At 42.2% G+C, this 17,074-nt stretch overlaps 1 protein-coding gene across 1 annotated transcript in view; it reads right to left on the bottom strand.

Moving 5' to 3' along the window:
• chd1l (chromodomain helicase DNA binding protein 1-like) overlaps positions 1 to 17,074 on the bottom strand; it is a 30,752-nt gene that overhangs the window by 1,892 nt on the left and 11,786 nt on the right. The window contains exons 13-22 of the mRNA XM_078945707.1: positions 8,749 to 8,863; positions 7,382 to 7,535; positions 7,121 to 7,304; positions 6,908 to 7,053; positions 5,905 to 6,056; positions 5,625 to 5,818; positions 5,430 to 5,528; positions 5,278 to 5,348; positions 4,997 to 5,111; positions 55 to 163 (exon numbers count right to left, since the gene is read on the bottom strand). Of these exons, the coding sequence (XP_078801833.1) occupies positions 55 to 163; positions 4,997 to 5,111; positions 5,278 to 5,348; positions 5,430 to 5,528; positions 5,625 to 5,818; positions 5,905 to 6,056; positions 6,908 to 7,053; positions 7,121 to 7,304; positions 7,382 to 7,535; positions 8,749 to 8,863 (1,339 nt within the window). The remainder of the gene's footprint in view (positions 1 to 54; positions 164 to 4,996; positions 5,112 to 5,277; positions 5,349 to 5,429; positions 5,529 to 5,624; positions 5,819 to 5,904; positions 6,057 to 6,907; positions 7,054 to 7,120; positions 7,305 to 7,381; positions 7,536 to 8,748; positions 8,864 to 17,074) is intronic.

Below are 17,074 nucleotides of genomic sequence, written 5' to 3'. Positions count from 1 at the left end.
AACACACAGCCTGAACCAGAACGTGTGAGTTCAGAAGATGGCGTGTTAGGATACATGAAGGTGGCAATCCCTTTGGAGGTCAGATGCTTCCTGATGAGCCTCTCAGTGCCATACCAGTTAAAAGCTTTGGTGGAGTGGCCGATACGGGGAAGATGAACACTGGCTGTTTAGAAACAAAAACAAAGAAAGATCAGAAACGGACACCAGTGTAAGCATTCGTCACATGCACCCGTACAGCGGTTGACCCATTTGGGTGCTGCGGGTTTTCGGGTTGTCTGGGCCCATAGAGGCTCGTAGAGAGGAGTGGCCACACCTTAAGGGGAGCAGAGGTATGTCTTGCAGTTCCCTTGAGGCTCATACGGTCACCTTAAGGGACGTCATAAAAATGTAACATACCATTATCGTGCGTTTGGTGAGAGTATCGTCAAGTATTTGTAAGGATAATGTGAGTTAGACACACTTATGACATACAGGTAATGCTTTTGTACGATCCCTGTACGCTACAATCTTAGTCTCCTTACTGACCGTGCACAAAGGCTACACACTCGGGGCGTGCATGTGATATGTCCAGTAAGTGCCTGTAGGATGCCTGTGGAATGCCCACACAAGCCACACTCTGATTGTCTAATCTCCTAATTTCTAACAGTCAGGACAGATTTACCATGTGAACAGCACTAACAAGCTTCTAGTGCTTTAAAGGGGTTTAAAGGACAACTCTGTAAAACACGCCTACATTTCACCTACCGGTACTTCCCTCTTCCTTACCCTTATGTGTTGTACATGTGTTCACTATGATCTGTTGTTCCTAGGGAGCCCGTGGGAAAAATGTGCTTGACCATTTTGGCAGTCCTGGCTCACCGAGCGATCTACGACTTTGTTTTTTGTGTGGGCGACCGTGTGTTCTGTACGAATCTGAAGACAGCCCTATCCACCCGTAAGGGCAGCTGTGACTAATGTTTCAATGCAGGTAATCACAGAAGGTTTAGTTCAAGTTTAATGTTTAATAGGTGAGTTGCTTCTATCCCTTGTGCCTTGGAGGCACGTTAACGTTGGGAGTTGGGTCATCTAGACCCACTAGACAGTGCGCTGAACCTTTTTTCTTCAATGATTTGTGATCTTCACTGGTGTCCATGGATTACATGAAATCCTCTCTACCTTTATCCACCTTTGTCATGGTAGGAAGAACATGTCAATGTAAGGGTGGGGTCATCTTGACCCCATAAGATAGCACCAGGGTTACTTGATCCAGTTCTCTTATACAGTCAATTGATTTAAACTCAGCCTCCAAGGCATGTTAACCTTGGGAGTGGGGTCATTTGGACCCAACAAGAAAGCACAAGGGTTAAAGGAACTAGCCAGGGGAACCAGATCTGGGTTTGAACATTTAAGTCCTCAAATACTTTGGCAAATGCACCATTATAGCCTTTAAACCTGACATCTACATAAAGAAAAGTGACATTTTTTGAGCCAAGCCCAGATGCATCCTGCTCGGTTTTTAGGCAAAAGAATGAAGGAGGTTCTCAGAGAAAGAGATTCAAGAGCACAAAGCATAAAATCAACTTTCACCCCATGAACCCATCAGGCATTCTTGAAGAAAAGGAGGGAACATAAATCACTAAACCAGCCTCAGTTATCAGCTGAAATCCTCCTCTGGTAAAGTATCAGAAAAATTTAACACAGGAGAGGAAACCACAACTAGCGTGGAAAGAAGAGGCCTGAAAGTGAAAGCCCAAACACAACCTAAGCATCTTGGAGGACACCCAAAAGCTCTAATGGAAAATCATGAGAGGTTGAGGAACCATAAAACGGTCTTCAGCAGCTAGCAGCAAATATAAAATAGTTGATTTTTTATGGTCCTCCACTGTGACTGGAGAGAAGTTCCAGCAGTATTGTGAGAATTGGGGGCACGGAGGTGACCGCACTGGCTGGAGGAGGGAGGCTAACTCCAACAACCTGGCACCCCACGTAAAACACACAATAATAATAATAATAATAATACATTTTATTTAAAAGCGCCTTTCAAAACACCCAAGGTCACTGTACAAAGTTAGAGGTAAAACACAATAAAATCACAAGTTAAAAACAATAAATAAATTGGATTCATTAGTAAAATCAGCTGACAGAAAATGAGAAACTGTGTTCCGGAAATGCAAGCTTAAACAGAAAGGTTTTGAGTCTGGATTTAAAGATCAGAAAGGAGTCAGTGTTACGGAGGTCTGGGGGGAGAGAGTTCCAGAGTTGGGGTGCAGAGCGACTGAAGGCACGGCTCCCCATGGTGACCATACGGGCCGGAGGGACAGAGAGCTGAAGAGAGGAAGAAGACCGAAGAGAGCGAGAGGGAGTGTTAACATGGAGGAGATTAGAGAGATAGGAGGGAGCCAGGCTATGGAGGGCTTTAAAAGTGTAGAGAAGGAGCTTGAACTTAATCCTAAAGGCTACTGGAAGCCAGTGCAGTTGCTGGAGAACGGGAGTGATGTGATGGAAGGAGGGGGTTCTGGTGATGATGCGGGCAGCTGAATTCTGGACTAACTGAAGCTTATTTAGAGTTTTGTTGGGAAGACCAAAGAGAAGAGCATTGCAATAGTCGAGACGAGAAGTGACCAGACTATGAACTAAAATGGAGGCGGAGTGGATGGTGAGGGAGGGGCGGAGACGATTAATATTACGTAGATGATAGTAGGATGACCAAGTAATGCTATTGATGTGGGATTGAAATGATAATGTACTGTCAAGGATGACACCCAGACTCTTTACTTGAGGGGAGGGGAAAACTGGAGAGGAATCGATGGAAAGGTTAAAATGAGAAACTTTGGAAAGGGTGGATTTGGAACCTACGAGGAGTAATTCGGTTTTATCACTGTTAAGTTTGAGGAAGTTTAGGGTGAACCAGGTTTTTATTTCAGACAGGCAGGAGGAGAGGGAGGCAGGTGGAATAGAAGAGTTGGGTTTACTGGACAGATAGAGCTGAGTGTCATCCGCGAAACAATGAAAATCAATATTGAATTTACGAAATATATTGCCAAGGGGTAGCAGGTAGGTAATGAAGAGGAGGGGACCGAGAACAGAACCTTGAGGAACACCAGATGAAATGAGTGAGGGTTGGGATTTGAAAGAATTCAGTTGAATAAATTGAGTGCGGCTTGAAAAATAAGAATGAAACCAGCGGAGGGGGATGGACTCGATACCGAGGGCTGAAAGTCTGTGGAGGAGGATGGAGTGAGATATGGTGTCAAATGCTGCGCTCAAGTCGAGGAGGATGAGGATGGTGATGAGTCCAGAATCAGCTGCAAGGAGAAGGTCATTGGTGATTTTTAGTAGGGCAGTTTCTGTGCTATGAAGGGGACGGAAACCAGATTGAAAGGGTTCAAAAAGATCATTTTGGGTGAGATGATGGGAAAGTTGGGAGGCGACTATTTTTTCAAGCATTTTTGAAATGAAGGGGAGGTTAGAAATAGGACGAAGATTATGAAAGGAATTGGGGTCTGAGCCGGGTTTTTTTAGGATGGGTCTGACGGCAGCGATCTTGAGGAGTGAGGGGACAATACCTGATGTCAATGAGGAGTGGATAATGGCACAAATGAAAGGAAGAAGAGAAGGAAGGCAGGATTTAACCAGGGATGTTGGTAGGGGATCTAGCAAACATGTGGATGGTTTGGACTTATGGATGAGGTGGGAAATTTCACTGGGATCAGGGAGGAAAAAGGAAGTGAATATATGAGTTACAGAAAATGAGTCAGACGGGATGGGAGGAGAGGAGGAAGAATGGAGATGCTGATGGATATCTAGAATTTTCTGGTTAAAGAATAACTGAAGAGAATTACAGTGGTCATCTGAATAAAAACGAGGGGGAAAACTGTTATGGGGTTGAAAGACATTATCCATTAAAGAAAACAGAATTTTGGAATTTCCCTTATTTGCATCAATCAGTTCAGTGAAGTAGTTCGTTTTAGTGATAGAAACCAAGTCCTTGTATTGTAGAATCTGTTCATTGTAGATTTCCCTGTGAGCGGGAGAGCCAGTTTTTTTGCAGAGCCGCTCCAACTGGCGGCATTTGGCTTTCATTTTATGGAGTTCAGGGGTGAACCAGGGGGAAGATTTAACAAATAAAACAGACCGGGTTTTTACAGGAGCGAAATTGTTAAGAACATCTAAAAGGCAGTTATTATAAAAAGAAACCAGATCATCAGGGTTGGACGAGTTTGGGAAAGGAATGCGCTCTAAATGAGAAGAAAACAGCTCCACTGATAAGCTCCACAATAATGTTTTGCCCAAACTTTCCATCCCCACTGCAGAGCCTGAGGCCATGCAATGCCAATTTAAGTTTATAACAATTTCATAATTATGTCAATCATTTCTTTATAACATTATTTTTCATATTAATAAAATGTGAGGAAATTAGATATCTTTTCATGTATTGTAAAAGGGAATTTTTTTTGAATAAAATGTTTGCATTTCTTTCTTTCAACTTGTTCATTCCAGCAGCTGAGAAACAGATGAGAGCTGAAGGCCTCTGGTTTTGGACCAATTTGTGTAGGTGTTAGCCAAAAGGGGTGTGGCCTTTCCACACACACACACACACACACATTCAGATCTTCCCATCCAAACATGTCAACATGTAGACGGTACAACTACAGTTCATGCACACATTTGTACACAAACCGTCACATGTAAGGCATTTCATTCAGTCACGCGTAGCTTTTGTCCAAAGGGGAGCGGACACCTGTGCTCAGGTGAGTGTTCATATTCTACTGAGGTGGATGATGGAATGTAAAAAGAGGGAGAATGCCCGGCCGTCCCCACACCAAGACCCCCATTTTAAATCCAGATTTTTCTGACTTTTATATTCTTGTGTTTCGAGTTTCTGATCTTTGTAAAAAATAAAGAAAAAAGACTAATTTTTGGTTAATTCTGCTGTGTTTGCTAATCAAACAGCATTTATGCCACATTTAAAGCAGAATCCCTTTAGAAGATGGTGCTTCTTCACTTGATACATTACCCTTTTTCCTCCTGGCCGCCACATAGATCTTCTTCAGGCCTTCATCCAGAGCCGTTAAGAGGATCCCAGACAAGTTGTGGGCCTTGTCTCGTCGCTGTGCCACAATAAGCGCCAACTGAGGTGACAGAAAGGAAATGAATACAGGTTCCTGTCTTATCAGATGGCAGCTGTCTCACACACTCAGCAGAGCCGGATCTCACACAAGTAAAAAAATAAAAAGCTACTAAAAGTGATCAAACTTTCAAGCAGGAGGACGCTCCCGGCCACTGAGCAGAACCTGCCTGATCTTGGCCGTCCGGTCTGGATTGTTTGTCATCAATGGGGAAGAGCAGAACGCTCCCCAGCTCCAAATCTGAAAGCCACATTTTCGTGCTTTAGCGGTGGCGTTCCACTGCAGGTTCAGGTGTTTCACGGAGTTGATGTTGCCCGTCACCTTTCATCTTGCCGGCCAGCTCATAGCGTTTCCGTGGCTCGTCTGATCTCACCTCCAGCGCCGTAAAGACGCCTCCTCTGCCCCATCGGCCTGAGTCATCTAACACAAGTCATGGCGTCAGAGAGACATGGGGGGGATGTCTGTCAGAGAAGTCTGACAAGCAAAAAGGTGTGTTGCCATGGGTGCAGCGCTTACCAACACAATGGATGATGATCGCATCTCCTTTAGCAGCGTGTGGGTGGGTCACATCTCCAAGAACGTAGCAGATATCCACACTGTTTGAATCCATGGAGCAAGAGCTGCTGCCATCCTCCTCATCCTCGTCTTCTTCACTCACAACAGGCGGCAGACAAAGCGACCTGTAGCCAGAGGACTCCCACCATGCCATTCTGCACAAACAGAAAAGCAAAAGGTTTGGGTGAAACTCACATGGATGAAGTCAATGAGCAGAAAAATGGTCACATTTGCGCGGTACTTTTTGGCCTGCTGCTTCCTTTTCAGGTCCTCCTGAAGCTTTGCTCTTTTGGCTGCAGCGTCCTCCCTCCTCTTCCTCCGGAGCTCCAGCTCCGCTTCACTCAGAGGTTTCCTCTTCCTCGTCGGAATCCCAACAGCCACCGAGAGGGAGACCTGACACAAACAGACCAACAGAACATGCAACGCTTCCATTTGAATGTACTCCACTTTGAGAGAGAAATGCTCTTCAAATGAACACGAGTGAGATTTTATACCTGTAAATATCTGTAAACAATCACAACCAAAACAAAAACCTTATTGGTGAAGTTAAAGAAATTGATATATATTTATTTTATTTAATTATTTATTTTACAATTATTAAAACTAATTAAACTAAGTCAACTAAATTTGATTAAAATTACATTAAATTCAAATTTTTTTTAACTTAAAATGCATTAACTTACAGTGTATTAAATGTTATTAAATTAAAGTATTAAACAAAACAATTAAATTCCATTTAAAAAAGATAAGTAAAATTACATTAATTACATAGGGGTTTGGCTATTTTGAAACTTTGGATGCAGAATAAATGACATTCATTGTCAGTTTTCTATTTTACAGAATTGAATCACAAAAATATGCATCTGCATTACTGCATCTGTGGGAAACACGTTTGTGTTCATGAGCTCCAGGCTCTGATAAAGTAACTATCAGGAGGGACGATGGCTTTTCCAGTGTCAAATAATGTTAAAGTGAAGAACATTTTTAACTACATATCTATGCAGGACAGTTTTTGGAGAAAACCAAAACTCATCTAAACAAAACATAAAAGATCTTTGAACAAAATACATCAAAATTGACTTTTGGCTGAAACTACATCAAAAGTATCACCAAAAAAAAAAAAAAAGAGAGATTGATCAAAGTCCAGACCTGAAATCTCCCATAAGGATAATAAAGACTTGAGTGGAGAGGGAATTTCTCTAGTGTCTTAAGTTTAGGTTTGTAAACTGGTTTAAGAATCTCACTCCAGCTTTGTGTCTCAGAGCTCGTCCCTCCCCCACAGCCTTCTGAATCTCAGCCAGCTGCTCCTCCAGCAAACGGTCAAAGATCTTCCGGTCCTCGGAGCTTGGGTCCCGACTGTAGTCTACGCCCTCAAAGATGTACATGTGGTCTAGAGGAGGAGACAACCGCTCGTCGAAGGTCAAACAGAGAAATATTTTGAAGTAAAAAGAACATACTCAGCTCGTCAGATTCAGGTCTTTCCTCCTCTTCTTCCTCTTCTGCAACTGCCTTCAAGTCCTCGTCATCGACCCACTGACCGCCTCGCGATGACCCAAATATATTCTGGAGGTTTACATCCTGCACCGAGCTTTCATCTGATGACAGGAGCTTATCTACCCCAAACTTCAAGATTTCACTTAACTGGAAGGGACGGGACATGGAAGCCGGATCACGAGGACTTGTGGAGAAACCGGATCGTCGTGCAAACGGGAACTTACCTGCACGCCTGCGGCTGCTGAATGAGCTTGATCCAGTAAAGAGAAACGTCCATCTTGAATGACAGTGTTGGTGAGCTGCAGCTTGGACGCGGCGCGCGAGTACATGATCTCCTCCACCGTGTCTCTAGCCAGGAGCCGGATCTGCTTCACAGGCCTGTGGGAAGTTTAGAGATCCACTCTGATCATCTTGTGATCCAGTTTCAAAGCATTTGTAGTGTTTTTTTTTAAAATCATGATTAAGCCGTTTTCAACCAAAACAAAAGTTGTTGTTTTGTAGGACATAGTTTCTGCAGAGCGGCCGTTATTTTGAAAACGTCTGGACTGTTGGAGTGGAGCCAGCCTGCCCCCCTTCTGCTCCCCATTGCTGAGAGCTCTGCGTATACGTGCTCTCCCACCCCCATAAATAAATACCGTATTTTCCGGACTATAAGTCGCCCTTTTTTTCATAGTTTGGCAAGGGGTGCGACTTATACTCCGCAGCGACTTATATTAGAAATAAAATGAAATAAATACATTGTTAACCCTCCTGTTATTTTCATTTGTGAGGAACAGAGATGATGTTCCTGGGTCAATTTGATGTATGAGGTATGTTAAGTGTTTAGAGTATGTTAAGTGACTCAGAGAATCAGCAAACTTTTTTTACAATAAGATCTTGAAGGTTAACAACATAATATTCTATTTTCCAATGATTTCATAGATTCAGAAATGCGATAAAAATGACAACCGTTTCTACAAATACAGGATGAAAACAGAGTATTAGTTGGCCAATGATGCTTCATGAAAGGAATAAATAAATAAGTTTGAGAAAGAATTACTGTGAAATTATGAGATAAACAGTCTGCTATGATTGTGTCATAAGGTTGTGCAAGTTATTAGCTCTTGGTCTCAGATTTTGTCAAATAAATTTCTCGTCAAAATGCGACTTATAGTCCAGTGCGACTTCTCTGTGTTTTTTCTACTTTATAATGCATTTTTGGGCTGGTGCGACTTATACTCCGGAGTGAATTATAGTCCGGAAAATACGGTACACATTTTTTTGTCTGCTCCTGATACACAACGATTTGAATAAAAAAATACTTAAAAATGCAATTTTAAGTTTAAGTTTCCTAAGATATGTCCTCCATCATCAGAACAAATGCCAAAAAAACCATCTTCATCAGAGTGGGTCTTTTAAAAGCTTAAACTAATGTGGTTATTTACATGAAAAGAGCAGATTTGCAACTAAAATTAAAATGACTTCCTGTTAAAGGGTTGATGGTTCAATTTCTGATCTCCTCGGTTCTCAATAAAGACTCTTTTTTGACAAGTCTGACATCTAGCTGTCACAGGTTTTTTGTTTTGCTTTTAAAAACGTGTTTCCATGTTACCTGTTTTGGCCAATCCTATGGCACCGTGCCGCCGCCTGCAGGTCATTCTGTGGATTGAAGTCACTGTCCACAAAAATGACCGTGTCAGCAGCAGTGAGGTTGATGCCCACTCCTCCTGCAAGATTCATGACGGCAAAGCAAGGTGTGCCATGTGAGCTTATTTATGAGAAACTGCTGAGGACGTCAGTAAAACCTTTTCATATAGAGTAACTACCATTGAAGGGCTGCAGAGTGGCTCAGTGTTGAGCGCTCTCGCCTCATAGCAAAAAGGCCCTGGTTCAAATCCCGGCTGGGTTTTTCTGTGTGGGTTTTTTCCGGGCACTCCGGTTTCCTCCCACCGTCCAAAATCATGCTTCATAGTTTATTTGGTGACTCTGAAATGTCCTTAGGTGTGAATGTGTGTGTGTGTGTGTGTGTGTGTGAGCCTGCAACAGACTGGCGACCTGTTCAGGGTGAACACCGCCTTCCCCTAACAGTAGCTGGGATAACTGGCTACAGTAACTCCGTGAATCTGAAAGGGATTCAGTAAGTTCTGAAGATGGTATTTAATAGTGCCGGGTGATATGATATATCATCGTGTGAGGGCGATAGAAAAGTCTATTGTGCCTTTTCTCTTCTGTTTTTGTTGTTTCTAACCCAATTCTATCAATTATTACAGCAAACATATCATCAAATAGCACAAGACACTTGCATAGGCAGGCAGGCGGCTCAAAAAAAATGCGTTAAGCAAAAGCGGGAGCACGTCTGTGATTTGGCTGCATTTTAATTGAAGACGTCCGATGAGGAGCAGAAGACCACACTATGCAAACTATGCAAGAAGCTTGCTCCTGCGCCAGATGCTAACACAACAAACCTCTTCTACCACTTCAGAAAGGTCCACAAAAAAGAATATATAAGATTTAAACAAAATGTTGTGGAACAGCGGCGGCAAGTTGTGAAAAGAAAAACTACAGCCAGCTTTAGATTAAGCCGTCTGTCGCACAAGGCACGCCATATGAGAAAAGGTCCCACTAAAAAGTTAAAAGTTTTATTTTTGCTAAACTTTTGTGCAAAAATGTGTCTTTCTATTCAGAAACGTGAAACTGTTGTGCACTTTAAAAAATATTCTAAAAAGTAACTTTGCAAATTCAGTTTAGATAACTTTATTTTTGAAACAAATGTTAAAGCCAGTCCAAGTCGCACACATCTGTTCTCATTCCGTTTATTTTGCTGCACTAAAATGTTTTTTTGTCATTTCATTACATGTCATTTAAAAAAAATAAAGTCAGAGGAGAGTAAGCACATTTTTTCAGGTTTTTCTGGAGAATAACTGAAAAGATACTTCATCTTAACATTACATTTTTTCCATACCACCCAGCACTAGTATTTAGTATTAGAAATAATTACATTTAATGAACCCAACAAAAAAAAGTAAAGTAATTTGTCTTTGCATATCTCAACATAAACTGTTTTATTGTAAGAAAATATATATTTTTAAGACACTTCCTCAGAACTGTTAGAAAAAATATTTTTACATGGAAAATAGACGTTAGCAAAACATTTAATCAGGGTATTTATAAGATAACAAGTGCATTTACTTTCCATAGAAAACATAAATGTGATTGCTAAGATGTGACACTGTTAATCAAAGATTCTACAGCCTCTTAAAAAGCAGTAATGGCATATTTGTTTATAAGGCTTAGACAACTGCTGCCAAGCTAACCGCTAGTTGCTAAAACTAAAGGGAATGTAACTCAGTTAGATTTTTGGAAGGAAAATTTGATGTAAACACAGCTTTTATAACTGCAAACACTGTCAGGATAATGCTAGATATGTTGGAAAAAGACTGAAAATCCACATTTACGGCAGAAAGTTAATTCAGCTAAAGTGTAAGCCTGTTCAAGAAAGCTAAATAAGGGTAAACAATATTAAAATACTAACAAAATCAAACTAAAAATGCAGCTAAAAGCTAAATTGGCCAGTTTAAAATAGTGGAGAAAAGCTGATTAATGCTAATTCATGTAAAAAAAAAGCTGCCAGTTAAATATATACACAAACAAAAGAACATATACCAAAAAGAAAAATGATTTTTTTTTTCTATCCATGAATTCTGAATTTACTGAATTTGGATTTAACTAGAGGAAATGTGTGAAAGACTTGCAAATTTTGTGAATACTTTTAGTAATTCCAAACCCTTTTTTTCAACCTACTTTGCTGTTTTAAAGTTAACCCTTGTTTGCCTTCATTTTCAAGTTTATATTTAAATATGAGTAAGTTTTTCGCTTAGGGGGGGTCGTAAAGAATACTACCAACGTATTCCCTGCGTGTCGTAAAAGGCGACTAAAAGGGACGGAGCGAGAGGACTGGGAATCCTCTCCCCTGTAACTACATTCCTAAATACGGACAGGGTAGAGTTGGGAAGGGGAGATTACCTCCCCAAACCCTTAAGATTGGGTCGTTGAATGTGCGGGGGTGTAGTACAGACGGAAGCAAAAGAGATCTGATTGGAAGGATGTTTGAAAGGAGGGGAATGAGCGTGTTAGCACTGAGTGAGACAAAGATGAAAGGGAAGGGTGAGTGTGTGTTTGGAAGTGTGAGTGGGAGAATGTCTGGTGTAGAGAGCGGGAGAGCAAGAGAAGGTGTGGCTTTGCTGGTGAGCTGTGAGGTGAGACGATGTGTGGTTGAATGGAAGGAGGTTTCACCAAGACTGATATGGGTGAAAGCGAAATTTCGGAAGGAGCTGTGGGTGTTCGTGAGTGCATATGGTCCTGGCAGTGAGAGGAACGAAGAGGAGAGAGTGACCTTCTGGAATGACTTGGATGAGTGCTTGCAAGGATTTGGAGCAAATGTGAATGTAGTGCTGATGGGAGATCTGAATGCTAGAGTGGGTGATGAGAAAATTGAGGGTGTTGTTGGCGGGCATGGTGTTCCTGGAAAGAATGATAATGGTGAGAGACTGATAGGAATGTGCACTGAAAGAGAGATGGTGATTGGGAATACATGGTTCAGAAAGAAAGAGATCCATAAGTATACGTGGGTGAGGCAGAGTGGTGGAAGAGTGATTGACAAAGCACTGATGGATTATGTGGTGGTTTCAAAGGTTGCATGTAGTAGATTGCTAGATGTAAGTGTGAGGAGGGGAGAGTGTGGAGGTATGTCTGATCACTATTTGGTGGAAGGAAGGTTGCGTGTGGGTATGCCATGGGTGAGATCGAGAAAGAGTGGGGAGGCAAGAAAAGTTCTGAGAGTGAGTGTTTTGAAGAACAGAGAGAAAATGTGTGAGTATCAGAAGGAATTAGGTGGCAAGTGGAATATGGTGAAGGAGCAAATGGTTGTTGGAGTGGAGGAAGAATGGCAACAGTTCAAAAGTGCAGTGGTTGGAAGTGCAGAGGAAGTGTGTGGTGTGAGACGTGTTGGGGGTGGTCTAAGAAAGGGAAGTGAATGGTGGTGCGAGGATGTAAGGTTGGCTGTAGCTGAGAAGAGATGTGTGTACGAAGTATGGCTACAGAGAAAGGACAGGGAGTCATATGAGTGTTATAAGGAGAAGAAAAGGGAGGCTAAGAGAGCTGTGCGTGAGGCAAGAGCGGCTGCGGACGAAAGGTGGGGCAGACAGTTGACTGATAATTTTCGAGAAAACAAGAAAATGTTTTGGAAGGAGGTGAAGAGGGTGCGAAAGGGAGTGTCGGGGAGGGAGGAGAAAGTGAAAACAGAGGATGGAAGGATGTTGAATGAGGGGAATGCAGTAAGAAAAAGATGGGCAGAGTATTTCGAGAGGCTGCTGAATGTGGAGGAAGATCGGGATGCTGTGATTGGGATGGATGGAAGGGAAAGTAGACTGAATGTATTGGGAGAGTTGAATGAAACGTTGATTACAGGAGAGGAAGTTGAGCAAGCTGTGGGAAAGTTGAAAGTAGGAAAGGCTGCAGGTGTGGATGGGTGTGCTGGGGAATGCCTGAAGTGTGGTGGAGCGATCGTGATTGAGTGGTTAGTGAGATTGTTGAATGTGTGTTTTGCAAATGGGCAGGTGCCGCTTGATTGGATGAGTGCGTGTGTGGTTCCCCTGTACAAGGGTAAGGGTGATAAGTATGAATGTGGTAGTTTTAGGGGTATTAGTCTGTTGAGTGTTGTAGGCAAAGTATATGGGAGAGTGCTGATTAATAGGGTAGTGGAGGGAACTGAGTGTATGATTGGTGAAGAGCAGTGTGGTTTCAGGAGAGGTAGAGGGTGTGTGGATCAGGTGTTTGTTGTGAGACAGGTGTGTGAAAAGTTTTTGGCTAAGGGGAGGGAGGTGTTTTGGGCATTCATGGATTTAGAGAAGGCGTATGATAGGATTGATAGAGAGGCGTTGTGGGTGGTGTTGAGTATGTATGGTATTGATGGTAGATTGTTGGAAGGTGTGAAGAGTTTCTATAGACACAGTAGAGCGTGTGTGAGAGTGGGAAATAGCATGAGTGAGTGGTTTCCTGTGAGGGTTGGTCTGCGTCAGGGATGCGTGATGTCTCCGTGGTTGTTTAACGTGTATATGGATGGTGTGGTAAAAGAGGTGAATGAAAGGGTGTCGGGTACGGGTGTGAGCATGATAAATACTGACGGCAGTGAATGGAGTGTGAATCAGTTGCTGTTTGCAGATGATACTGCACTAGTGGCTGACTCAGAAGAGAACTTGGGACGTCTGGTTGAGGAGTTTGGAAGGGTGTGCGACAGAAGGAAGTTGAGAGTGAATGTGGAAAAGAGTAAGGTGATGAGGTGTACGAGGTTAAAGGGTGAACGCAGATTGAATGTGGCATTAAATGGGGAGTTGTTGGAAGAGGTAGAGTGTTTTCAGTATTTAGGGTCGTGTGTCTGTGTGGATGGTGGAATGGGGGGAGAGGTAGAGTTTAGAATGAATGAAGTACGAAAGATATGGGGGGGAATGAAGAGAGTGTTTGAATGTAGATCACTGGGAAAGGATGCAAAAAGGAGATTGTATGAGGGTGTGGTGGTGCCTGCAGCGTTATATGGGGCTGAAACATGGAGTCTGAAAGTGGCGGAAAAGAGGAAGCTGAATGTAGTTGAGATGAGATGTTTGAGGAGTATGTGTGGTGTGACGCGTATGGATCGTATGAGAAATGAAGTTATCCGAGAGAGAACTGGTGTGACGCGAGAGTTGGCTGAAAGAGCAGAGCAAAAGGCACTGGGATGGTTTGGACATGTTGAAAGAATGGAAAGGGAGCGATTGGTGAAAAAGGTATATGAATCTGATGTGAGTGGAGTGAGAATGAGAGGAAGACCGCGAATGGGATGGACAGAGGGTGTAAAAAGAGCGTTGAATGCAAGAGGGATGACTGTGGTGCAGGGGAGAGAGGCTGCTCAGGACAGGGATGGGTGGAGAGAGTTTGTGTATGGATGAATGGATGGGTGTGGTAGAGGTCTGGTCTTGGGATGAAGCGGCAAGGGGAAACCAGCCTTGGCTGAGGCCCTGCAGTGGAGGTGCCCACACTGGGCTGTGCAGCTGACCCTGGTGCAGTGTGGTGTGGCTTAGACCAGATCTCAGACCAGTCGCACGCACATACGCACACACGCACTCACGCACTGAAGGAGGAGGGTTTGGGGAAGAGACAGAGGGAGCTAAAATTGTGTGCCTTGTCTAGGCTACCCCACCTTGGTGGGACACAGCCTTGGTAAATAATAATAATAAAAGTTTTTCGCATTTTTGTAGTGCCAAGGAAATAGGTTGCAACCGTGCAACAGCCTCGTTTTCCTCCTTTCACTCTCTAGATAAGACAGAAAAAAGTGCTGATTTTGCACCAGATTTTGTGCAATATTTTATCAGTCTGCTTTTCTTCCTTTGCTAGTTTTATCTCTGCAACAGGAAGGATCAGAAAATGTGTCAACAACAAGAAACCATTATCCACATCCAGAGCTCTAAATTCAGTTTTTTGGTGACGGGGGGGCATCCAAAGTCTACCAGCAAAATTAGATTTCTACTAATTTGGAAAAATAATGTATGTATTTAAAAGCAAAACCGTTATTGTAATGTTGTTTTAATAGAAGACATTTCTGATCTCGGAACCTTTAGAATTTTTATTTCTAGTCAAGGTAATTTTATTACAACTTGAACTTTTATTTTAGGAAATTTACGCTGCCTGTGACCTGACATGGGGTAAAAACCTTGTTTTCGTGCTAAGCCAGCACCCGGATAGCTGGCTGGCAGACAGGCAGCCAGCATGAACTCCTAAATCTTATATTTTTCTTATTTTCAACAACACCATTATAAAAGGATCCTCTAGTTTGATTTTTGTTTTTATCTTTCATCAGGGAGGCCTGATTACCAATGCTTTTGTAGAGCTTTTCAAAATAAATTAACCCCTATTCTACACATTATCCATGTCTTCCTTGCATTGTAATGAGATAAACACAGACAGGAATTTGAATGTTTCTGCTGTAAATCCAAGTATTGTCTACATCCATGTTTGTAAATGACTTACTGCATGAGTTGATTTACGGTATGCTTATTCTCACAAATTATTTAATAGATTTAGTGTATTAACACACATTGCAAAGAGAAACTTTGCAATCTAACAAAGTAGATGAGACGATTTTCAGAATTTTATTCATCTTAAATATTTCTTTGTTCAAACGAATAAACATTTCAAGGGAAGGATTTAACTTTTTTGTGGGAACGAATTGTTATTTTGTCAAAACAAAATACTTTTTCGTGGTAACGAAATCCTAATTTGTAGGAAGAATTTAATGATTTTTTCCCTCATGTCAGGTCACGGGCTCCATAAAATGAACTCTGTCCAAACCACAAATGTATTTTTCAAAGTACAACAGCAGAAAAAATATTAAAAATATTGATAAACAAAAAATAATCACTTTTATGTTCCTTTTTCATTCATTCATTCATTCATTCATTCATTCATCTTCTTGACCGTTTATTCCCTTTCGGGGTCACGGGGTTGCTGGAGCCTATCCCGGCCACTTGGGCGTAGGCAGGGGATGCCCTGGATTGGTCGCCAGTCTGTCGCAGGGTAGAATATCCTCAATCACTCATCCATTCGCTCTCACACTCACACCTATGGACAATTTAGAGTTGCCAATCAACCTACGAAGCATGTTTTTGGACAGTGGAAGGAAGCCGGAGATCTCGGAGAAAACCCACGCATGCACGGGGAGAACATGCAAACTCCACACAGAAAGGTCCCCCATTGATGTAGTGTTTTTCATGCCCCCCAGCCGGGACTTGAACCGGGGGCCTTCTTGCTGTGAGGCAAGAGTGCTAACCACTGCGTCACATGTTCCTTTTTTTCTTTCAAAAATCTTGTGCATAGAAAAAAAACATGCATACATTGAAATATGTGCAACATTTTGCTTTATTTGCCTCATTGTGTGTTCTCACAGATCAGTGCATGTTTGTTGTGAGTCTTAGTCGTTACAAAGAGTTACAAAGACATGGAGCAATAAGTGAGAATGTGTGTTTGTGTTAAATGATGTCAGTGTGAGCAAATCCTAGAAATTACCAGCAGACTTGAATGCAGCAATAGTGAGTGCTCATCAGCGCAATAAAGTCAGAGATAAATGTTTGAACCAACTGTGGGATTTGAATTGGTTAGTTCAAAAGGGGCCCAAGTCCAAGAGGTTTGTTTTTCCGGGAATTGATTTTATTTGCATAGCTTAAAGGGAGGCTACAAAAAATGATTAATACTTTACCCAGATTTAGCACCAGTTCATAGCTTACAAATGCTATAATATGAAGCACCTCACTTTTAAAATTTCAGAGGACTAGCAAACTAAAGTCTCTGGACTTGGGCCCTTCTTGAATTAAACAGGGGCGCTGCCATATTGGATAACTAGTGCTGCCATCAATGGGATAAAGCAAAACCCATGCAAGAGAGGCCCAAGTCCAGGAATTTTGCACTTAATGCATTTTATTTTTTATTTTTTATTTTTTTTTATAACTTGTCCTGTCCAACAGCTGGGCAGACAGACGAGAGCTGAGGGCCTCTTGTGTTGGACATATTTTGCTTTAACAAGAGGGGTTATTAATCTTCTGACAAACCAAAGGTATGTCTGAATAAACCCCTTTTGTAATTGAGGCCAAACTTTATTAATTTCAATCATGTCTGAAAATCTTTGGTGTTGGACCGGACGGAAAAGGAAAGAGGGGAAGAAGAGAGAGGGACGCTAGAGAGAGGGGGGGGTATGGGGTGATAATAGGAGGGGAAGGGGGATAAGACCATGAAGCAGCATACAGCAACAAGTTTACTGGTTGTTAATCATTATGGTAAGGTTCAAATGCAGTACAAAAAGGGCGGGGCCCGTCCACACACACACTCAAATGTTATAAACACACCTGCTAGCTGCA

This window comes from Oryzias latipes, chromosome 4 (genome assembly GCF_053564925.1).
Source record: "Oryzias latipes strain Hd-rR chromosome 4, Olatipes_Hd-rR_3.1".
In the NCBI taxonomy this organism is placed as follows: domain Eukaryota; kingdom Metazoa; phylum Chordata; class Actinopteri; order Beloniformes; family Adrianichthyidae; genus Oryzias; species Oryzias latipes.
This window is presented reverse-complemented; position numbering and strand designations above follow the sequence as displayed.